General features: G+C 36.8%; 1 protein-coding gene across 14 annotated transcripts in view; it reads right to left on the bottom strand.

The window, feature by feature from the left end:
* Positions 1–24952, bottom strand: part of CAMK2D (calcium/calmodulin dependent protein kinase II delta) — a 318884-nt gene that overhangs the window by 124194 nt on the left and 169738 nt on the right. For all 14 annotated transcript variants that reach the window (XM_006162795.3, XM_006162800.3, XM_006162799.3 and 11 more), the window contains exon 4: positions 19411–19465. In XM_006162795.3, coding sequence (XP_006162857.1) covers positions 19411–19465 — 55 coding nt within the window. The remainder of the gene's footprint in view (positions 1–19410; positions 19466–24952) is intronic.

Here is a 24952-nt window from a genome sequence, read left to right as displayed (position 1 = left end):
AACACGCTCCCCCAAAAAAGAAAACCCACAAAAAAAAAAAAAAAAAAAAAAAAAAAACAGACCTGAGTTCTGTACTTAGCAGCCTTGCTGTGGTTGATACGAATACTGGTGGAATTGGAAGTAAAGTGTTGTTATTGGAGAAAAGGAAAAAGATAGGTCCCTGAGACTGGACAGGCTGAAGCCTTCGTCCTTTTCTCTTTACTTCTCCATTCTACCCTCAATTTACGTATTTATTATCCACTTTCCTTTTCCTTTCTAGTCTCATCTCACCTTCCCCTTGCTTTTCCTTGTTTCAACCAGAGTTGTTTGGTATAAGCTACAGGAATCAACTCTGGCTTACGTAGGAAGGAAGAGGGTTTGCAGGAAGATTATGGAGTAATTCACAAAATCAAAGGAAGGCCTGAAGAAGCTGACCCAGAAGTTATGAACCAGAGAGGTTTCCTGGTTCCAGGTGGAGGAACTGATATGTCTCTTCCAGGCAGCTCCACCACAATGCGTCCATGCCTACCAACATTAGCCTTTTACTTACTTGGCTCAGTTTCCAAATTCCAAAAACTGGGGAGCACCAGACAGTTCTAGCTCAGGAGTACAGGGCAGCTTTGGGGGCAGACCCACCAGCCTGTATATAATGGGAAAGGTTGGTTCCACAGTTAAATTGTGGTGACTTCCTAAAGAAGAGCAGAATGGATCCTGAGCAGTACAAGTATTTGTGATATTTATCTTTTAGCTTTAAAAAAGATGTTTTCCAGTTTTTCTTTTGATTTTGTTTTTATCCATTTTTGTCTAATGACTCGTTAAAGACAAAGGTGGGATCACACACTGTGCACAGACCCTGCTGAAGCCGGGATCAGAGGGCTGAGTCACTCGCCTGCAGTTTGTCTGAGTCCCACACCAGCTTGCTTTCCTTTCTCATCATCTCACTTGGGCCAGACATAACTAGGGACTTCATAAATTATTTTTAGTAACTGTTAGTTAAACATGATGTATTGAATTCCTTAATTAATAGTGCCCACAGAGGAAGCAAAATAGGTTAAAATTTTAACTATTTGTTAAAATATCTATAGATAAAATGAGGCTTGGCAAAGTTTGAATTTCACAGTTAGAAATTGAGTGATAAATCAAAAAATTAACAAAAAATATATTTTGATACAGGAAAACATGAGAAATTTCAGACATGATTGTGAGCCTCAAAAGTGATATTTCTCTAAGCCTGAAGAGTGAAGAGATATCTCCTCAACCCTGTGTATGCACATATACATACAAAGATAGATGCATATGTACATGTATGTATATGTGCACACATGCATATACACATGTACTCTCTCTCTCTCTTTTTTTTTTTTGTAGAGGTTTTTTCCTTTAGGGCATGTGTGCTCACCAGAAAGAGAGAGAGAAACAGAGAGACAGAAAATGAGAAATCACCCCCCAGAGGGGATGGCCACACCGCAATCCCTTCTCCATTCTCCTCTCGGGATCTTGGGCAGGCACGCACATGCGCCCGGCGTGAGTTTAAGCCACCGGGTCCGGGACTCGAACGGCGGTCGACTAAATGGGAGTCTAGCAACATAGCCATTATGCTAATTGCTGGTCCCCACATACTCTCTTAATATAGGATAAAATACATATAAGGGGACTTTGAAAAGTTTGTTGACTAAAGGAATAAAATTATAAGTTTGTACTAAAGTATGTGCAAAATTTTGAAATCCATGCATAGTCTTTTTTATTTTACAGAGAGAGGTTTTTTTTTTAATTTTTTTTATTTTAGAGAGATTTTTGCTACAGGTGTGTGTGCGTGCCAGAGAGAGAGAGGAAGAGAGACAGAAAGGGAGAAATCACTCCCCAAGGAGGATGACCATACTGTGATCCTGCCTCCTCCATTCTCCTCTCATGATTTTGGGCATGGACACACATAGGCCCAGCCTGAGTTTCAAGCTGCCCAATCTGAGACTCGAACCACAGTCGGCCATGTGGGAGTCCAGCAATGTAAACCACAACGCCATCTGCTGTTCTAAAATCCATGCAAGGTTTTAAATAATATGCATTTCTCATGAATTTTTTAAAGACTGATTATATAATGTGCTCAGGAACATTCAAAGATATTATCTGACTTTATAAAATTTGATGCTACTTTATGCATCTTTATTCTGTTTAATCTTTTGAATCAGGAAGCCATAGGATGAAAGAAAGTCATTAAGCAGAAATCCACAGTCATCTGAGTTTCATTGATAATGACTAAACTAAATATGCAAGAACTTTAATTTACAGTATGGATCAGCATAAAGACATTTATAGTTGAAAAATAAAGCCAACGTTTAAAACCTCAATGCCTGTTTCAAGAACATAACTTTCAGTCTTGTTTCCAGTATTAACCTGGAGATGATGTGTTTAGAACAGTCTGGACCAGCCTGTATCCTTGCTCCCACTCTCCCAGACTATTCCCTCCTACCATGCTGCTTCCTTTCCTTCAAAGGCAATTTTGCCTTAGGCTTGATTCCTGGTGACCTTTTCTTTTTATCTGCCTGAAGTGAACCTGCAGTGGACCTGCTGTTGTTTTTGCTTGCCTATTATCTACTTACTGCACCCTTCTTTCTGTCTGTTAAACTATTTCTCCCTTCTCTTTACCTGGGCGGCCTGTAGTGATTTGACCACCATATTTTTTCAGCTCCACAGCCTAGTACGTAATTTCCTTGGTTAGACTAAACTGTTCAAGGATGGACAATACAATTCGATTTTAGTACAACTGTTAGAATTCATTGGAAAAAGCAGCTCTCTCTGCAATGAGATGTTTTATAAAAGAATAGAGTAAGCCAGGAACAGCTAAAGCCACTGCATGGGGAAGTGTGCTGGAAAATAAATCAGAAAGGTGGACATAGGGCAGCTGAACTGAGGCCATCTTTGAGCCACATTAGAAACCAGATCTACCCATAAAATTTTTCATTATTTGAGGAAATAACAGCTTTATGAGAGAATTTTGAATTTTTGTCCTTTGCAATATAAAGAGTCCTGAAGAATGTAGTAAATTTTCTATGTCCTTGTCAATCAACTTCCAGCAAAATGCTCCCCATATCACTCCACTATGAAATTCTAGCTCTAAAGGTTTTGTTTCCACCTCGTCTCAACAGAACAGCATAGGTTTTGCGGCTTAGCACAATTCCCCTTTACCAGAACACCTTGTGATTATGCTCATTTGGATTTGGTTCAACCAGGAACCCACTTTCATAAACCTCAGAAGTTTAGCTCTGTATTCAACAAATGAGCCTTCTCCAGTGCTATTGATCGAGGGTCTGTAACATCTAGAAGCTTACAGAAAAGCCTCTTTCTAAGAAGATTTGTTGGTTATAGTAATAAAGGGATGAAATTGGGATTCCATTAGCTGCATGTTCCGGGCATGCAGTTACAAGAGTAGGCCCATGGAGTGGGAGGAGTTCAAAAAGTAAATGAAAGTTAAAATGAGAAAATAACAGATTTAAGAAACCCTCCCATCAACATTCGGGGTAGAAAAGAAGAAGATAAAAATATATCATTCAAAACTAAATGGGGCCCAGCCTTTGTGATGCAGCCCAGGGTATGTCAGACTACAGAGCTGGAAGTCACGTGCCCAGGACCCTGGTGGGCTGAAGAACTGGGGATAGGGGATTATGACAGACTTCCTGTGGGAAGCACTTCCCACTTTCTCTTTCTCATGCATGCAGGAGCCCTATCATGAATAATATTCAAAAAAAAGGAAGAAAAACAAAACTGAAGGTAAGTTCATAATGCTTCATCATCTAAGTCTTGCTAAAGAGTAAATATAAAGCAGTATTTTACAGAGGTTCACAGATTGTCTTCAGTGTCAGGCAACTCTAAGTTGAAGTACTAGCATCTCTACTTTATGACCTCAGGTAAAGCAATATACTTCTCACCTCTCCTATCTCAATTTGTTCATCTTTATAGAGGAATTGTAATACTATACACCTTTTAGAGCTACTATAAATTAACATGCTTGCCATAGTTTGGAAAGGGATGGTTCATAGTAAGTACTTAACACTTAATTAAATTAAACATTACTTTAGAAACACGAAATGATTGTCTAATAATATAGCATGTTGATGAGAACAGTCCAATAACATTCACTGAGGCAAATTTTATTTGCATACACATCTTTTTATTCTCAAGTTTTATTCACATAGTTTAGGCTTCTGCTGAGGAGAGACCAACTCAACATCGTAGTCCCTAAAACTCTCTGTAACACTGCAGCATTCAAAAGGAAGAGCAAAGTCTTCATTTCCAAATCCCTTTCTGTGTTCTTTAGATAAAGAGACTATCTGAACAATCAAAAAGAACTGAATTGATTTGGTGAGGTTCTTAACAAGAAACAAAGAGTTAGTAATAAAGCATAAAGCCAAAGACACAATGTTTTAAGTCCAAGCACATAGGCTAACTGTTGTTCTTTCTCCAGAATGTCAGTAACGGTCACTTAGGAAGTTTTTCCAGATTCCGGGCATATGTTTTAAGTGTCTAGAGATCAGTGCAAGTCCTAAGGCACTATGCCTTTTATACACCATGCCACTTCTATTCATAGCCCCAAGTCCTTTGGGTTTTACAACCATAAGCAAGGTATGCCCTCCAACTAAGACATCTCATTGCTTAGACTAGGACAAGAAACCAAATACTAATGATGCCGTTCATCCAGATCAGTGGGTTTCTTTGTTCAAGCAAGAGCAGGCAGAAAATATTTCTTACTTCCCATGAAAATGCCTGAGTTGGTTTAACATTTCTGGAAAGGGTTGAATAGTTTCCAAATTTCAAAATAAGAGATTTTTTAAAAAGCAAACAAAAGAGTCTTTCTTTCTAAAGACTCAAATGAAAAAATGAGATCACTCAAAAAATACAGTAGGCCATGTATACAATGAATGTTTCACTTTTGGCATCATGTGGGTTTGAGAAAGAGAATGACAAAAATGACTTCCATTGCCTAAGTAAGTCATTAGCATCAGGCTCCATGGGTAACAGAATATCCTACTTTTCTTGCTGGCTAAAAAATAAATCAAGAGAGCCGGCAGGTGGTGTGGTCATTGGGAGCGCTGGATTCCCACATGGCCCACGATGGTTCAAATCCCAGACCCACTGGCTTGCTTTCTCGCTTTTCCTCTCTCTCTCTCTCTCTCTCACACACACACACTCTGTCCCTCTCTGGTCAAATTAAAATAAATGAATGGATAAAAAATAAATAAGAGTAAATAAATAATAAATTAAGGTAGGGGCCAGTAGGCAGTGTGGTGGTTAAGGCAATGAACTCCCACATGGCTTACTGGGGTTCAAGTCCCAGACTTGGCAGCTTGCTTTCTCACTTTCCCTTCTGTCCCTCTGGTCAAATTAACAATAAATAATAATAACAACAAATACAATTAAAGTAAATAAATAATTTTTAAAATTATGGTATATATTTCTATTAATTAATTAAGCATCACAACAATAAATAAATTTGTAGTCAGATTTAAATATATCCTAATTACCTTGTTTGAGAAGATCACATTATTTTGATCATACAAAAACAGCTTTGTCATTTCTTAAAATATGTGTTAGGATGTCACATTCTACTCAAAAGTAAGTATTTGGCTACACTAAATCTCCAGTGTTAGTCTTGGCTAAAATTCAATTTATATGATTTTGAGCATACTAATTAGGCAGTATTGAGGTAATTACTGGCCCTGTGGCACTGTTACATACCCAAAGCAGCAAGTAGATGAAAGAAGATCTAGAATATTCACTTTGGATTCCCTAAGACATTACAAAACAATTTTGTACTATTATACAAAAAGCTTTATGTCCAGAAGCTCTCCCACATAATCTTACTATTTTTTTTTTTACATTTTTTTGAGAGGTTTTTGCTAAAGGGCACATGCACTTGCCTGAAAGACAGAGAGAGACAGAGAGACAGAAAGCGAGAAGTCACCCCCCGGGGGGCGTGGCAATGCCGCAATCCCTTCTCTCTTCTCCTCTTGGAATTTTGGGTGTGCACACACACATGCCCGGCGTGAGTTTAAGCCACCAGGTCTGGAATTTGAACCAGAGTTGACTACATAGGATTCCAGCGACACAGCCATTATGCCAACTGCTGGTCCCTGTCGGGGGTCTCTTATACTGACTATATCACTATATCACAGTAATCGCATAAAAAATGATTGAGCACCTACTAAGTTCAGGCACTGGTCTAGCTCTGGGGATAAAAGTAAATGAAAGAGAATAATGTCCCTGCATTCATGGAACTTATATTCTAGTGGATGACATTCCTTTTCTATTTTAAAAAATCAATTCCATTAACAAAATTAAAATTTTCATAAATTTTATCCATACTGGGAAAGACTTCTCTGCTCAGTGAGATGTTTGCCCTTACCACCTCGAAGAGTTACCACATCATACCTTACGAATGTGTGTTGTGTAAAATACATACATCAATCAGGAATGAGTATGTGCAGTTTGAACTGATATAGCTTCAATAATTATATCTACTTTCTCTGACTTACTCAAAATGTCAAATAATTAAAGTCATTTATTCAGCAGATACTTACCAAGTGCCTAGCATATTTTCATACTGTTAATCTCTTTATTCTCATTAGTAAAGAGGTCTTTTTCTCAAAAACCGTTTGCTAAAGTCACATATATTCTTTGGACCTATTTCATCAACTTTCTGATTTTGGATGTTTTACTTATTTTCTTTATAGTCAAAATTCCAAAAACAGGATAGCCACAGTCATACAAGCGGTATCACAACGCTCCATGACGCTGAAACCATATGGAAAAGTCCTGGGTTCATATCCTGAGATTTCCCTGTGGGTATGAGTACAAGCCTATGATGCTGCCTTAGGCTGAGGGTGGACTGCACCATGAAGGCTCTGTTTGGGTGTCTGTTTGTCTTTCTTTCTCTCCCTCTGTCTTCTTCTCTATGGAAGATACGAAGTTTCTTTTAAAAAAATTAAAAAAACAAAAAACCTGTGGTCAGCAGGTAGTGTAGTGGTTAAGGCACTGGACTCCACACGGCTGACAGTAGGTCATGTCTCGAACCTGGTGCCTTGAAAATCACACTGGGTGTATGTGTGTATGTGCTCAGTTCCCAGAAGGAGAATGGAGGAGAAGGAATTGTGGTGTGGCCGTCTCTCCGGCGGGAGGAGTGTGGATTTCTCATTTCCCTTCTCTCTGTCTCTGTCTCTCTCCTCTCTGTCAAGAACATGTGCCCTATGGCAAAAACCTTAAAAAAAATCTAAAACCACAGAAATAAATATTGGAGGACATAAAAGCAGTGAAAGTACTTAATGAGAATAAGATAGTGTGGAATGAGGGGGGTGAAAAGAAGAGGATAGAGAAAGATAGCAGGAGAATAAATAGAGAGGCAGGACGTTAGTGGAAAACAGATATGGCTTATTACCTGTTGATGACATGTATAATATTCTCAACTGGATTGGTCTGAGAAGTATTTCATGATGGGTAAAGTCTTTTTATAAGCAAAATGAGAAAGAGTGATTGACTGTTTAAAAAATAATTGGAATAATAATAATAATGATTGGGAAAACAATGAAAATATATTGAATGATGAAGCGGGGAGATTAATGTCTCTGTATTGACTGACATGCATGGCATTCCCTTTTGAACAAACAGTGTAAAACACTGTGAAGTTATATGCAATCCAATGTAATATAAACAAGGTTATGATGATAATAAAAAAAAAAAAACACAGAAATAGTATTCCACAGTCCCCCCAGGGGGAATGACCACATTGCAGTCCCTTCTCCTCCATTCTCCTCTTGGGATTTTGGGCACACACACACATGCCCAGCATGATTTTCAAGCCTCCAGGTCTGGACTTGAACCACAGTTATCCATGTGAGAGTCCAGCACTTTAACTACCATGCTACCTGCTGTTACCACTAGTACTAATTTCTGACTCTACTAAATACTTATTAACAAAATGTAATTGTTTGTAAATGTTATTAATTACATAGTTATCAACTAGTCAGTTAAGAGATATGAAAAAGGAAATATTTTTTTGGATCAGAATATTGTAATTATTTTAAAAATGGAATGCTATAAATAGATAAAAGGCTTCAGGAAAAGAGTTTCAGATCCAACTAATCATATGATCTATATATTATTTCTATCATTTCACTCTCAAAACTTACCACTTTTCTTCATTTCTTACTGTTATCCTTAGTTCCAGAAACTAGCACCTTATACTAGGATGCCAGTGTTCCTCAACTTGCAGCTAAAATGACTTTTAAAACATGTTCTCGAGGCCAGTAGCTAGTGTAGTGGTTAGGGGCACTGGACTCCCACATGGCCGACCGCGGTGTGAGTCCTCAACCTGGCAGATTGCTTTCTTACTTTCTCTCCCTCTCGGGTAAAATTAAATAAGTAAATAAAAGTAAAAAATAAATAAATAAAATAAAAACATGTTCTCATTACATTACTCCCCTCAACTCTTTTTAAAAATCAGGACCAAGTTTTAGTGTGAGGAATGAGAAATCTGAGCGGTGCTTTGGGAATTGGCCTCAGCCTGGTTCTGCAGTCTAAGTCTCACGTTGCTCTCCTTCCACTCTCACACTTAATGATTCATTCACACTAAACTATATATTTCTGTAATTTTCCACAGTTGTCTGTCCTCTAAACCTCTGCACACGTTGTTATGTTGTTTCTCTAGTCACTGAAGCTAGAGTGTGTGACTAAGTAGATCTACTTATCCTTCAAACCTCGGTGTACGGTCACCTTCTGAGTGTTCTCACACATGTGCTCATTAGATACCACTTCCTGCTAAGGAGCTCCTCCTGTCTCGGGGCTCACCATAGTTTACTGCTTCTTGTACCTGTTAGGCCATCAACTCCTTATAGGAAGGGATTATATTTTATTTGTGATTTTATCTCTAGTATTTAGAAAAGTACCTCACATTATAATTAACACTTGATCAGTACCATTGACTAAATGTATTATAATAGCCAATCTCTTTGCAGAGAACGTCTAAAGTATCAAAGTTCAGGTGGAGTCAGGGAGCAGTGAGGATGGAAATAACTGCAAGCCGACAGAGAACCTGCCAAGTTTGGGTGTCTGAAGTGAAAAGGAATGAGGGATCAAGTGGGTTTGAGCTTCCTGCCTACAAAGTCCTAGCTGGAAGACACAATGGATGAGCGCATAGCAGAAAATACCATCACATACTGAAGATGCTGACTGCCAAACTTAGTCCAAAATCTTTTCAATGGTAACCTTTCCAGATTCTTACAAAGCAAAATGTCGGTGACAGTACACAGGCTGTCTCTAAAATGACAATTAATATCCAAGATAGTAATTCTATTCTTTTTTAGGGAAAACAATCTGACCCAGGAGCTAAAAGGATTTATTTAAGAAGGTAGCACTTTAATAAGCATCCATGATTTCACATTTAATTAGCTTTTTGAGAAAAATGTGCTTTCAAAATCTAGTAGAACAAAAGAGGTAGTAAATCTCTTTAATGACTCTGGACATCAAATTCCAATGGAGTGTGATTTCTGAAAGTTTCAGTTGTTTCTGAGAAATATTTGAACTACTTATTTTGTGTGTTGCAAGACTGAACAAAAATGAAAAACTAACAACTCTTTTTAGATTTGCCAAAGAAATTAGGTTACAGTGCAAACTTCTACTGAAGAGTAAGATAGACAGTGTATCACCATTTACCAGAGCCAAAATCCATGAGCAGAAGCCTCTTTGGAACCAGTATGAGATAGAAAAACATAAACTTTAACTGATAAATTAATTGCTGAAGCCTTAGATGCACTCAAGATATAAAAACTCCAGGGGAACCCAATCTTATCACACACATCCCAGACACATGCATTTTAGTTGGTTGTACCTCCAAAAGAATTCTGTTCATCCCAGCAAGGCCTCTCTCAAGATAAGCTACTTTAGCAGAGCCAGACCTGCTGGGCTTTTATCAGGGCCTAACCAAACTGGGAGAATGAGAATCCCCAACTCTATCCATCTCTAGACTTAAGCACCAGCGAAAGTCATAGTCTGGAGGCACAGACTTACCAAAAGTCCAGGATCTAATCATCGACTAGAGAATGCTTCCCTCTCCTCATGCCTTACCACTACTTACTGAAGGCCTATTTACCACAGTACTTTTACACAGTACTTCCTGCATATCCTTCCAAAAATTATAAGGCATGCAAAAAAAGGCAAAACCACAGTTTGAAGAGAATTGCCAAGCATCAGAAACAGTCAAATATGACAGATACAGTGGAATTCTCAGACCAGAAACTAAAAAAATGAAAGTATGAATCATATGTTAAGGGCTTTAATAGAAAAATTAGACACCATGCATGTCTAATGTGTAATATAAGCATGTCAGATAAATGATATAAAAGATGTAAATTGTCAGAATCAAAACAAATACTAGAGATCAAACCAGTGTTACAGAAAAGTGAAAAACATCTTTGATAGATGCAATAGTAGATTAGACACAACTGAGGAATTTCTGAATTGAAGAAATGACAAGAGAAAGTTCCAAAACTAAAATTCAAAGGTAAAAAAGAGAAAACCATAACAGCTTACCCAAGAAATGTGGGACAACTACAGAGGTATAACATATATAATGAGAATATCAGAAGAGGAAAGAGAATAATGATTAGAGGTAATATGTGAAGAAATAATGACTGAGATTTCTTAATTATTGTCAGACACCAAATCCAAGCACAATCAGTCACCTGGATGTAACTGACACCTGCAGACTACTTCATCTGACAAAACGGCAGGCTCCACCTTCTTCCCAAGCTCACGGAACAGTCACCAACATATACCACATTTGGGGCCATAAAACACACCTTAGCAACTTTAAAATAATAGAATCCAGCCAGTACGAGCTCGTCAGAGAGACAGAGAGAGAGAAAGAGAGAAATTATCCCCGAGGGGGATGGTTATACCTCAATCTCTTCTCCTCCATTCTCCTCTCAGGATTTTGGAAACACACACACACACACACACACACACACACACACACACACTCTGAGTGATTTGCAAGCCATCAGGTCCAGGACTCAAAATGCAAACTAAAACAACGAGGTACCACTATACAATGGCAAAAATCCAGAATGCTGATGACTGACCAAATAAATGCTGGCAAAGATGTGGAAGAGCAAGAACTCTCATTTATTGCTGATAGTAATGCAAAATGGCACAATCACAAGAAGACTGGCAGCTTTTTTTTTTTTTTTAAGGTTTCTGCAATAAGGTATGTGTGTTCGCCAAACAGACATAGATGGTAAGAGGAAAAGTGATCAATCACTACCCGAGGCAGAAAGCCTTTCTACAATCCCTTCCCCTCCATTCTCCTCCAGGGATTTTGGGCACACATGCCCACAGTGAGTTTTATGCTGCCAGATTCAGGACTTGAACCACGGCTGACCATGTGGAAGTCCAGCACCTTAACTTCCATGCCCCCTACTGGCCCTGACTGGCAGTTTTTCTTTTTTTTTTTTATATATATGTAAAACTCAAAATACTCTTACCATACAATCCAGTAATAACATTCCTTGATATTTACCCAGGGAGCTTAAAACTATGTACACACAAAAGTCTGCACACAGATGTTTACGGCAGCTTTACTAATAACTGCCAAAATTTGGAAGCAACTGAGATGTCCTTCTTAGGTGAGTGAAATAACAGTGGTATATCCAGATAATGGAATATTATTCAGAACTAAAATGAAATGAGCTATTAAGCCATTAAAAGACATGGAGGAAATCGAAGTGAATATTCATTTTCTATGAACTTTTTAACGTCCTCTTGTATTTGTAGAACAAAGGGATGTTCCCAAGAACATAATTATGTCTGTCTCAAGTTCTGTCCTTCCCAGCGTTTCCTAATATCTCTGAATGAATGAATGTTATCTTCCTTTACCAAACTCCTATGAAATTGTTAAAGCTTTTATCAGGTTAGTCCAATAATCACAGATTTTTGGGGAAACAATCTAATCCACTTTCTAAACTATATCATCTTTGAAAAACATGTGACATTGACGTATTTTTTTATTCTTGATATTATCAATACAAGTATCAATACAATCCCTAATCCAGGGGATGTAGTTTTAAAATATTTTTAACATTATGACATAATCTCAAAAAAATATGTTTTCCTAATGATAACTACGAAACATGCAACTCGATCAATATTTCTGGCTGATATAATATGATTAAATGGGAAAGAGGTAGGTAGCATATCAGATTTTCTTAAAATAATCCTTTTTGGAATTATCAAAAATGAGGCATTAATTGGAAAAACGCTGAGAAACACTGCATTTTTCCAAAGCATTTAGTAGGTACCTCTTAGGTATTTGACGATTCGGATTTCTTATCTAAAGTCAAAACATAAATGGTTTAAAACAGAAAAAAAAAAAGTACTTAATGTAACAAGATGTGATTTTACTAGGGGGAAAAATGTTCTTTCATACATTAGATGTAATAATAGCATTTTTCTCTATTAGTTTAGAATCTTAAGAAGTTTTCAAATATTTAAAAATGACATTATGAATATCATTAATTTTACCAGAAGTCTCAAATGAGACTAGCAGCTGGGCCTCTCTCTCGGCCTCTCTCTCTCTCTCACACACACACACACACACACATATACACACACACACAGAACATGAGAGCTGTCTAACACATTTTTTTTTCTTTTTTTTGGAGAGGTTTTTGCTATAGGGCGTGTGCGCTCGCCAGACAGACAGAGAGAGACAGAGAGACAGAAAGCAAGAAATCAACCCCCAGGGGCGATGGCCACGCTGCAATCCCTTCTCCTCCATTCTCCTCTCGGGATCTTGGGCACGTACGTACATGCGCCCAGCGTGAGTTTAAGTCACTGGGTCCAGGACTCGACCCGTGGTCGACTACGTGGGAGTCCAGCGACATAGCCATTACGCTAACTGCTGGTCCCATGTCTAACACATTTTTAAACTAGCACCACAGTCTCATTTTATATGAAAAAAAAAAGAAAAAACTGACCTTAGAGAAACAAAATGTTAAATGTTTCACCCTGAGTAATTTTGAGAGTGAAAATATATCTTTGCATAGTCAGTACTCTTTTCAATAAAGTTTATTCTAATCTACCTGCTTTAGTTGCCTATTAAAATTAAAAGAATTCAACCAAGTGTTTTCTCCTATCACTTACCCATGCCCTACAGAGTGCTGTGTTATCTCTGTACGTCACTGCGTGCATTCACCCAACATACACACAATACAGATCTTCTCTGGCACACGGTTCCTGAAATTACATGTCACTAATGAAGGGGAGCAAAATATGTCACTCACAGTACACCATTTTGTCATAAGAACGTTTTTGAGCCAAACGCAAGAGAGAAGCAGATATAGGAAAGCTTTCTGCCCTCTCTCTGCATAATAGCAGGACATAAGTTTATGAAGTTGTTTACCTCCTCACCCATGATCACCTCCATCCTCTCTCCAGGGAAGACAGAAATTCATCACTAGAGACAAGTCTACACCCTAATCAGCCTGGAGACAACATCAAAGGAAACTATGCCAAAGTAGTCCCTAACTGTTATTAGTTCTACATGTCTATTTACCTTCCCATAATTTGTGACCCCTAGAAACTCAATCATTTTCCTTTGTTTGCCACTTCTCTAAAAATTGATTGTTCTTTATTAAGATGCTATAGAAGCTCTAACCACCCCTTTGAGTTATTTGTCTCTGAGTGCTCCCATGTGTATGTTTGATAGACATGTTAATGAACTTCTGTTTGCTTTTTCTTTTTCACCTGTGTTCTCTCAGTCTAACTTATAGGGTCCTGGCCCATGAACTGAAGATACGTACAGGATGTGATTTTCCCTAAGTTCAGATGACTGCCCTTGTCAAGTCCTTATTTCTCATCAGCCCTAAAAATGGACTGACCTGCCTTATCTGCTTAAGGCTAAATCTCTGCCTGAAGGCCTCTTCCCTGGGGACTAAATCTAGCTCCACTTCTTCATTTTCTTGTCTTCCCTTGGATTTCAGATAAATCTTTATGTCTATAAACAGCCACTTTTACTTCTCAGATCTGCTGGGATGCGCCTAAAAATAGTGCAAGGCACAAGTCCCGAGGAAGGATGAGTCTAAAACATTGGGGCCGTTCATAATTTTCTGTGAAGATGTCTTTACTTTTAAGACTTGACTTTACTTTTCCCACTGATTACCAGGTCTGTTTGTAAAGTGACTACTAACACTTCATTGTTGGAAATGGTGGCTAGATAACCAAATAAGAAAATAGAAATTAAAAATATCAGGAAAACATGAGAACTCATAGATTTCATGGGCTTCTTTGTTTTCCTTTTTAGAGTAAAAAGTATCCCATTAGAAGATTCAATGTACCTATAAAAATAGAACTTCCCATTAGATTCTGAATAGCTGACATTCCACAGGAAGTATGCAGAGTACCATACTGCCAAAAACATCACCAAAAGGAGGAACACAAGGAAATTCTTTCTTTAGGAATTCAAGTAATTATTTTATCTTGGAACTGATTGGCTAAGTGGCTTTCAATTTTCTCTCATGAGTATTTCATTGATATCTTTAAGACCATGCTTTTCTCAACTATATTTATAATGTGTATTTTTTGCAAACCTACTTACTTTTCCTCTTTATAGATTACTACCATGACAATTACAGAATTTTGAAAAATGACATACTTTTATCTACTCTCTTTTTAATCAATGAAAATACAAATTTTGAACCAGCCTGTGGCCTGGTGGTTAAGGTGTCTAGATCTCACGTGGCTGACCTTGTGGGACTTTCTGACAAGGTGGCTAGGTGTGTGTGTGTGTGTGTGTGTGTGTGTGTGTGTCCAAAAATCTCAAAAGGAGGGATAAATAAAGGTAGGGTTCAGGCCTGACCATGCCCCATGAGGCAGTAGTCTCTCTCTTTCTCTCTTTCTTCTTGTGAGTGCAAGCACCCTCTGGGAAATGCAGAAGGGGGGAGAAAGGAAAGGGAAGAGGAGGAAGAGGAGGAGAAGAAGAAAATATAAGCTTTCAATCTCTTCAGAGACAATTATTTTCCAATGGTCTCTAAAGCTGGGTGCTTTACTGAATTACATTTAAGTAGTTTATTAATCTCATTATTGGCAAAGTAGTTTAATAAAAACTGCTATTAACTCAGACTTTAACCGCTAAAGAAAAATTTCAGAATCTGAGTTCTTCATTCTAGAAGTGGGGGAGATTCAACTACATGACACACCGTATTTAAAATTATTATGGCTTTTTATATAAACTTTCAATCCCTAAAATCTCTTCACTTCGATTTCAAGTGACATTGAATAATGCAAACAAATATTTTTGCTATAAATATGATCCACTACAGTTGACGGTCTTACTTTGTTTTCTAGGAAAATGCTTTCTTTATATCTTCCTTGTCAATTACTCTGTTGAATGTAAAAAATATTGTGCATGAAAAAATAAACTATGTTGGGACTAGCAGTTGGCATAATGGCTATGTCGCTGGACTCCCACATAGCTGACCGCAGTTTGAGTACCAGACCTGGTGGCTTAAACTCACGCCGGGTGTGTGTGCGTGTGTCCCCAAGATCCTGAGAGGAGAATGGAAGAGAAGGGATTGCGGCGTGGCCATCCCCCCCGGGGGGTGATTTCTTGCTTTCTATCTCTCTGTCTCTCTCTCTGTCTGGCGAGCGCACACGCCCTATAGCAAAAACCTCTCCAGATAAATAAATAAATAAATAAATAAATAAACTATGTGATTCATATTCCCTTAATTTAGTAGAGTATAAAAAAACTATAAAATTTAAAGTGTAGATATAAAAAACTTGGTGACGGTAAGGAAGTAGCATGGCAGAAGGATCTGACCTAACACTGAAGTGCCTTTTGTAGCTGAAGAATATCAGAATATGACATCCTATAAGAAGCTATTTTGGCATAAGGATTAATTTTAGCTAAAGGTAACAGAATCAGCAGATATAGAAAGAGTTCTATATGCTTCTTTTATCTACCCAAAAGCAGGGTATGAATTACTCTTTGTGGGAGCTATCTACCCTCAACAGTGGGAATGAGTGACTCTTAATATAGAAGACAGGTAGTCAATAGTGAGGTAAGTTTGTACAAGCAGAGCTTACTAAGACAGCCCTTATCTTACATTAGTCCCTCCATATATTCATTACTTACTTCACAATTTACCATCCCTTGGAGTTCAAATCCTTTTTTGTTAAAAAAAAGTATATATAAGTGCCTAAGTCTAATTACTTAAGTTTTGCTTTTCTGTGAACTCCCATGTACATAAATATTAATAAAAATAGTGTGCCTTTTCTCCCGTTAATCTCCCCTTCAGTAGTTTCATTCACATGTCCCTAGATACAGAACCTAAAAAGATGGAGGAAAAGTTTTACTCCCTGATAGAGCTATGATAAAACCCAGTGCTAAATGATATAATTTAGATAATGAGAATTAACAAAAGTGACTTTCATTCCAGCAAGCATTCATCACAGTGATAAGGACATCTTCCAGTAATAATATCATACCTTGATTTACATAGCAAAGAAGATATGACAAATAGCTCTGATTCTATAATGGAACAAAAAGGGAAGATATTTTTCCACTAAGTACAGCAAACGCACACCTGTGTCTGTATGTGTATATACATATACATATGTGTATATGTGTGTGTGTCTTCTGTTGTCATTTGTGAGTAATAAGGTGGCACCTCCTTATACCTGTTGATACAGTATAAGGAGAGGCTTTCTAAAAATGGAAATTTAATTAAATCCAGAGTCTCATAAAATAATTCTTCAAATGTCTAGGATATAATCCAAAATTACTCTTTATATCAATAGCAAGAAAAATGTCAATTTGAATGAAAAGACAATCCATAAATAGGAAAACCAAGATGACAAGCCTGATGAAATTATCTGGCCAGGACTTTTAAACATCCATAATAATAAAAGTAGAAAAAAATTAAACATCCATAATAAAAATATTTGAAAAAAAAATTATGTACATGCTTAAAACAAACAAGCAAAGAAAAAATAGTCTTGGCAAAGAAACAGAAGACAAAGAAGAAACAAAAGGAAACTGTAGCATTGAAAGATAAGACTGAAATAAAAAACTGAACAGATGAATCGAATGGTAGAATGCAAAAAATCGAGGAAAAAAATCAGAACTGAAGACAGAACAATATAAATGACTTAATCTGAACAACAAAGGTAAAACAGACTAGGAAGAAACAAACAAAAAAATAAAAATGAACAAAAGCTAGAGCCCCTTGGACCTATGGAACTTTAACAAAAGATTCAACATTCATGTAATCAGAGTTCCAAAAGGATAGGAGAAAGATGAAAAAATATTCAAAAAAATGATATCTAAAATCTCTCCAAGTTTGGCAGACATAAATCTACAAATATTAGAATTTAAGAGGTGGGGTCAGCCGGTGGTGTGGTGGTTAAGGCACTAGACTCCCACATAGCTGACCATGGTTTGAGACCTGGACCTGGCAGCTTGTTTTCTTACTCTCTCTGCAGTAAGTACAAATTTAAAAATAAGAAGAAGAATCATAAATAAAATTAAATAAATAATTCTTTATAAAAGAATCTAAGAGACTAAGTGAGCCCCATATAAGTAAATTCTAAGATCTTCAAGCAGATACGTATCATAGACAAATGATACCAAAGACAAAGGAAAGATCTTTAAATTAGCCAGAGATAAAGTAACTCCTTATTTTTAGAGGAAAAACAATTAGAATGAAAGAAAATTTCTCATCACAAAGTTAATAATTTAGAAGAAAATGACATGATATTGAAAGGAAGGAACTGTTAACCTAGACTTCCATATCTAGCAAAAAATATCCTCAGGAGTAAACAGGAAAATAAGACATTCTCAGAAAAGAGAAAACTAAGAATTTGTTGCTAGTATACCTATTCTAAAAGAATAGCTGAAGGAAGTTCAAATAAGAAAATCGTAAGAAGGTATCTTGGAAGGAAAAACAAGCAATGAAAAAAGTAAAATTAAGCTCTCTGAGAAAGGACAGATGTGAAGGACTACTAGACAACATGGAATAATACCAAGTGATAGCCGCCTGAGTAAGCCGCTGTGATTATGTGGTTGGACTGTGCATAACCAGAGCTTTGCTGTCTGGTATAAAGCATATCATAATTGACCAATATGGCGGAGAGGCTTGGCTGCCTACCCAACAGAAAAAACTTCCCTTCTTTCTTAATAACAAAATAATGACTTAGTTCTTAGCTGGGCTTTGTATGATTTAGGCAAGGTCAGCTACCTTACCAGACCTACAGACTGATTATGATTGCTCAATGTCAATTGTAATCCTTCACCTTTGCCAATACTTGGCTTACCCATGGGCTAGAAAAGCAATTCTAAATAAGGATTCATTAATAGATATCTTCTGATTGACTCCTGAGCAGTTTTCTCCATGAATAAGAATGCAGACAGTAAAATTACTATTCCTCTTTTTCTTCCTTTGGAAATCACTATGACACATGAAAATGAGGCAGTCAGTCTGAAACCATAAGGGGATCCTGGGCATGAAGCCAGGCTCAGATGTTATAAAAACCAGAATGATGAAAAGAAGCTGGGTTCTTGGTGACATCACTGCAAGGCTTAATTAACCAAACCTAGCATTAACCTACCTTTAGACTCATATTCTACGAAAGAACTTTTCTTATATGACTCTCACATCAAAACTATTTCTCTGTTACTGTCTTTCTTAGTCTTCTTTTTGCCCATTATAAAGGATGATGCAATGAACATCTTCTAGCATAAAACATTATCTGAATTTAGGATAACACTTATCATGAATATTGGTCCTGGAGTGAAATTTCTATGTCAGATGACATGGATAGTTTGGGAGTACTGTAGTGGTACAATGCTTTCCAGTAAACATGTTCTTCCTGAACTCTTACTGGCAATACGTGTGGCCTGTTCTGTTAGATCCTTGCCAAGTCATTATTTTCCCTTCATTCTTGTTGACAGAACCTGAGTTGGAAATTCATGATTGGTTCAAAACAATCTTGGTAATCTCAGTTCCTTCCTTGAGTCTTCTTTACAAATAGGATAATACATTATATATACTGCCAAAAGTTCCATGAAAAATTTTGCCTATGTCAGCCATTTTTGTACCACAAGGTAAAACAGACAACTACTGATGATAGCACAATGGACAACGTGACTGGAAACAGACTCCTCCTAGCTGTTTCACTTATGAAGACTGGCTTAAGTTTAAAATTAAAAAAACTGCTTATTAATAGTCACCTTTGCTCCAAAAGAATTAGAGTTAGATACTACTTGAAGAATATTAAAAAAAAATGTAGTGCTTAGGAATTTGGACTTTATAACATGAAGAATACTTTTAATTCAATATGGTCTTCAAATAGATTGCAAAAATAAATGAACAGAAAATGTATACTTACAAATCAAACACCAAGTAATGGAAGCCCTCTTCTGATATGCTGTCATGAAGTCGCACTAAAAATAAAGGGAAAAAAAAAGAAAGTTTACATTTCACGTATGTCACTAACGAACACTAGGCCTGATTTTTAATTTCCATACTGGAAATGTTAACAATGTCATCTTTATTTGAACCTCTGCTAAGTCAGTATCCTTTAAAGCGTGGCTTGGGTTCACAAATGGACAACTGTTGTGTTTGGGGAATGATGATTAACTATGTGATCTTAAGAAATTTACTTAATTTACTTAATATCAGTACCTATATTACATAAAACAGTTAAGATTAAATAAGATAGTAAAAATAAAGTAGTTGACACATTGCCAGATACATATCCAAATATCCAACATTACAAGGTTCTAGTAATTCTTCCACTTTCTTGCCATTCCTTTTGCTATCAACCTAGTTTAAGTATTTGCCAACTCACGACTGATCACTGCCATCGGTAGCAGGAGGGATCATTTTAAGAGGCTTGTATTAAAAATAGTCTCCCTGTCTCTGCTTTTCCTTTTATCTAAGAATTTCTATATATTTTGGCATGGCCAACCTGCAAAAACAATTTTTTTATTCTGTTACTTCTTTACTCAAGTTTATCAAGTCATTAGTCAAGAATATACAGCTTGAACTTTTAATAAACTAATTTACTTGTGGGGCCAGCAGGTGGCATAGTGGTTAAGGCACTGTACTCCCACGTGGGTTGACCACAGTTTGAGTCCAAGACCCAGTGGCTTGAGACTCACACTGGGCACGAGCATGTGTGTGTGCCCCAAATCCCAAGAGGAGAATGGAGGAGAAAAGATGGCGAGATGGCCATGCCTCTGGGGGTGACTTCTCAGTTTCTGTCTCTCTCTTTCTATCTCTCTGGTGAGTGCACGCACCCTATAGCAAAAATCTCTCTCTCAAAAAAAAAAAATCTACTAGTTTCTCAAATTAATACTATTTCAAATTTTCTGAGCTGGGTTTTCATGATAACTCTGGCTGAAACAAATGATTTTTCTGAATTTGAAACACTAATCGTCTACCCTAAACTAAACCACACATGTAAAACTTACATACTGCTTTGTCTGCCTCTTATATCTGCATGAGCTTCCCACTTTCCCTTACTTATCCTTTATAGAAGGTAATTTCTTCCTATCTATCTAAATCAATTGTGGGTGATGGCTTGACTTTCACTGGGAAGCAACAGAGGGCAGGGAGTGCAGCACACACAAATGCTTTCACAGGAGTCACCACAAAGGTGATTTCTACTACAGCTTGTCCTTAGGTATGCTCTCGATGCAGCGATGCCCACTATGTTTACAAAAGAACACCTAGGTCATTTTGTGAACTACCAGCATCTACAGATGGAGTCTATAGTACTTCGGAAACCCCCAAACTCAAGATATAATATAATCTTCACTCTTTATAATCCAATCCCATCCCCTTGTGATCTCATTCTTGGCCCACTATTAAAATCTTTTCCCAATCCCTCTCCAGAAATTTCTCCAGCATGGAGAAAGAGAGACATTTGCTTCACCACAGTTATAGATTATTATTTGTAAAATGCATATTTTCTACTGTCATTAATACAAGGAGGAGGACTACAATGGAGGCAGCTGGGAATGTGGCCATCGCTGTTCAGTCTCAGACTCTCTACTCCACTTGGCTCTTGAATATATGAAATGAAAACACATTGCTGTGTTCCTCTCCTTCTTTTATTTTTTTTTTTTGGTCACAGTGTCACTTGTGAGTTCATGGATGCATCATATTAACTACATGTAAATATCATTTCCTTCTTCTATTCTTTAGTATACAGTATATCCTCATCAATACTACCAAATAGGAAGCATGTTTTGTAAGTCTTGGCATCCCACACAAATACCTGGTACAAAGTGCATGCTCTTTCATAAAATCATTTTTGAATATTTGCTATATCAGGTTATTGGAAAGAAATTTTCACCATACCTCAGTATACCTATATATGTTTAAAATAAAATGGCTGATAAACAGGCAGTATTCTTGAAACTTTGTGTCAAGAGTATTCTTCAATTTGCTAATGCCAGAAATGCCTGTAACCTTTGTTTGAGCTTATGCTGCCTAAGAAAATCAAGTATTTGACTTGTTGATGAATCTCCTAGTCATGATCATTAAACAAAAATAAAGTCTGATCAAGGCAGATAATTCACTGACTTTCTTGAATGACAATCTCAGAGTACATCAATGAGCAGATACAACACAGTCGGTGTTGAAATGAGTTCAACTAATGAAATAGCTACATAAAGAACTAATGCAGTTATTCTGGATAATAAAGTAAGTTCCTATACTATCAGAATTAAAATGAAAAGTAAAATTCACATTACGACAGGAGGAGATCACTACTTTCTTTGATTGTCTTAAAGTCAAAGTTTCAAGGGAAGGCGGGATCTCATGTGTTCAGGTCAATGAGTTACAGAGTTGAACAAAGGAGGATCTTTCAGGTATAATTACAGGAACAGTAGTAATTTCTGGCTAAACTAGGAATAAAATATTCTTAGTACAGTTATCATTATCTTATAAATGATCATCATTTGAAAATGAGTTATTTTTGAACAAATCAAGAGTTGCTCAGATGTGGTTATTTCTCCCTTTCCCTCTCACTGTCTCTCTCTGGGGAGCGCACACACCATGGCAAAACCTTAAAAAAATTTTTATTGCGGCACTATTCATGATTGCTAAGACATGGAACCAACCCCAATGCCCCTGCACGGATAAATGGATTGAAAAACTGTGGCACACAAACTATGGAATACTATTCAGCCATAAAAACCAACAACCCTGGCTTTTGACAGAGAGTGGAAGAACATGGAAGATTTACTGCTGAGTGAAGCAAGCCAGGCTATGAAGGAGAGACATTGTATGTCCGCACTTTATATATACTGAATGTCTGCACTCTATGACTGAAACTGATTGACTAAAGGTTGTACAAACATAAGAGACGGGTGTGAATGCCAGAAGTGTGTGTGGAGAGGAGTGGGGCCTAAGGAAGGACATTTGGAGGAGGGATATGGAGGCAGAGCACTGACGGGATGGGGAGGTGTGGTGTTATTGGTTGAAGATATTTTGATCAACTGGACTGGGGAGAAATGTTCACATATTGAAATGTTCACTTTGTAAGCTAAAAAATGTGACTGAATGTATAAAAAAATAAAAATTAATTTAAAAAGTAATTGGAATAATAATCAGGAAAAATAATGAAAAGCTATTGGATGATGAAATGGGGATTTTAATGTCTCTGTATTGACTGATATACATGGTATTCCTTCTGGAAAAAGAAATGTAATACACTGTAAAGTTATGCATGATTCAAGGTAATATAAACAAGATTATGATGATAATAAATAAATTGTTTAAATATATTTTTTAAAAAAATAAAGTTAAATAAAATAATTCTTAACCAAAAAAAAAAAGAGTTGCTCAGATGTAAGTGTGATTATCAAACATGTGATACAAAAGAATTTAGCATGCAAGCATGTGATAAAGGTTTATGAGAAGCTATTTGGCCAATTTCACTCTGTTAGCATTTCACAATTCTGAAATAATCTCTAATGTATCTAACCAGCCATTTGATCATGTGAAATTAATTATAAATAAATGATGTTATTGATGCAGCAGAAAAATCTCAGCATCATCTTAATTGGGAACAACGAGTACACATTTTCTTCTCTCATTTTTCCTTTCTTCTTTACATCCTTCCCTACCTTCTTTTACTATCTTTTTAAAATAAAGACCTGGAAATATAGAACTACAATGAAGTCATCACAATTTGCCCTGATCGATAAATACAATTATTTATCTAGTCTTCACACGGATATTCTATATGATTATAATTACTTTGAGAACTGGCTTGTTTCCTTTTAAACGTTTTGACTCTAACCATTATTCTTGTAGTTGACAATACTATTCTTCATTTTCCATTCTTTTTTTCTTTATAACAGTTTGTTGAGGGTTGAAAACTGTGTTTACTTTTACAAATGTCACAGTAATTATTCCCTATAAATAACTGTCAATTCATTTCACACCAAAGGAATTACAGAGTGTTCTGTTCCTCGCAGCTGTGAGTGAGGAACTGACTGACTGCATGGCTAGCCTTGAAACTCTGTGGCTGCTGCATGTTTAAGCATATTGTACCACGCTCTCATGGCGGCTGTGCTCCCTCACCGCCGTAGGCTGAGCATATGGGTGCCCATGGTTAGCCTAATTATGGTCGTCCCTCCAGTGTTTCTAGAGAGAGATTTTAGAGAAGATAATGAGAAGAGCATTTGAGAAAACAGGTTATAATAGATCTTGGCAGTCACTCATTTTTGAAGTTTGCTTAAAGGTAAAATTAAGTCTATAAATAAATGCATTTTCATAAGCTAAGTAGTTCCTACCTGAATATAATTTAAAATTCTATAATTTTAACTATAAGATTTATAAGGAAGAAAAATGTGCTTCAGAGGCTAAAATATTTCCAAAGGTTAGCTGACCTATGGCCCAGTTCTTTCTCTCTCTCTCTCTCTCTCTCTCCCCCTGCATGTATTATCGATTTAGTAGTTTGCATTCAAATTATCACAGGATCATGCTTCCTCTTCCTGTTCTATGTCCTTGCACACTTTCACTGTGGTTTCTAGCAAGGTGCCAAATAGGAACAAGGCCCTTGCATGATCTGAGAAGAGAAAATGTATTTAAATATGATAGAAGTTTCCTATTTCATATTTAATTTCATTTATGAGTTAAGAAACAAACATCATTATAATGCCTACTATGTCAGGAACAATACAAATAATTTTTACAAGAGTCACTTTGTTTAACCTATACAAGCACCAATACGGTATTTTTCCATCATCTTTTACAAATAAGTGTACACAGAATTAGAGACATTAAGGAAACTTCTGGGCTGACAACTAGTAACAGGCCAGGCTAGAATGAAATTCTAGAGTTGACAGATTCTACGGAACTACCTTATTCTTACCAAAAATACTATGTGGACTCCCTAAAATACAAGCATCAGCAAACTAGTCCCCAAATATTGAATAGTATATGACTTAGTTTGTTAGGGTAAATTAGTATTTTTAAAATTTTATTTATTTATTATTATTATTTAAATTTGATCAGAGAAGGTCAGAAAGAGAGAGAGAGAGAAAAAGTGAGAAAGCAGCCCACAAGGTCCAGGGTTTGAACCACAGTTGGCCATGTGGGAGTCCAGCACCTTAATCACCATACCACCACCACCTCCCAGTCCACAGGGTAAATTAATATTGAAAAGAAAAGAAAAAAGGAAAAAAAAAAGTTGAAAAGAGAAAGAAAAGTGGTGCCAAGTACAAAACAATTTCCATGAAGAGAGAAAATTATTTGAGTGTCAGTTTTAAATATAATACTATAGTTTGGGGTATGTAGAGACACCTAGACAATGTCTAAGATGCAGAGTCAACATCAGCCACATCTGTTTCTCTATGCATGTACAAATCTCTAGAAAATCATAGTTCTCCACTTCAAATGAGGGATATGAA

Source organism: Tupaia chinensis, unplaced genomic scaffold, assembly GCF_000334495.1.
Source record: "Tupaia chinensis unplaced genomic scaffold, TupChi_1.0 Scaffold140548_1, whole genome shotgun sequence".
Taxonomy (NCBI): Eukaryota; Metazoa; Chordata; class Mammalia; order Scandentia; family Tupaiidae; genus Tupaia; species Tupaia belangeri.
This window is presented reverse-complemented; position numbering and strand designations above follow the sequence as displayed.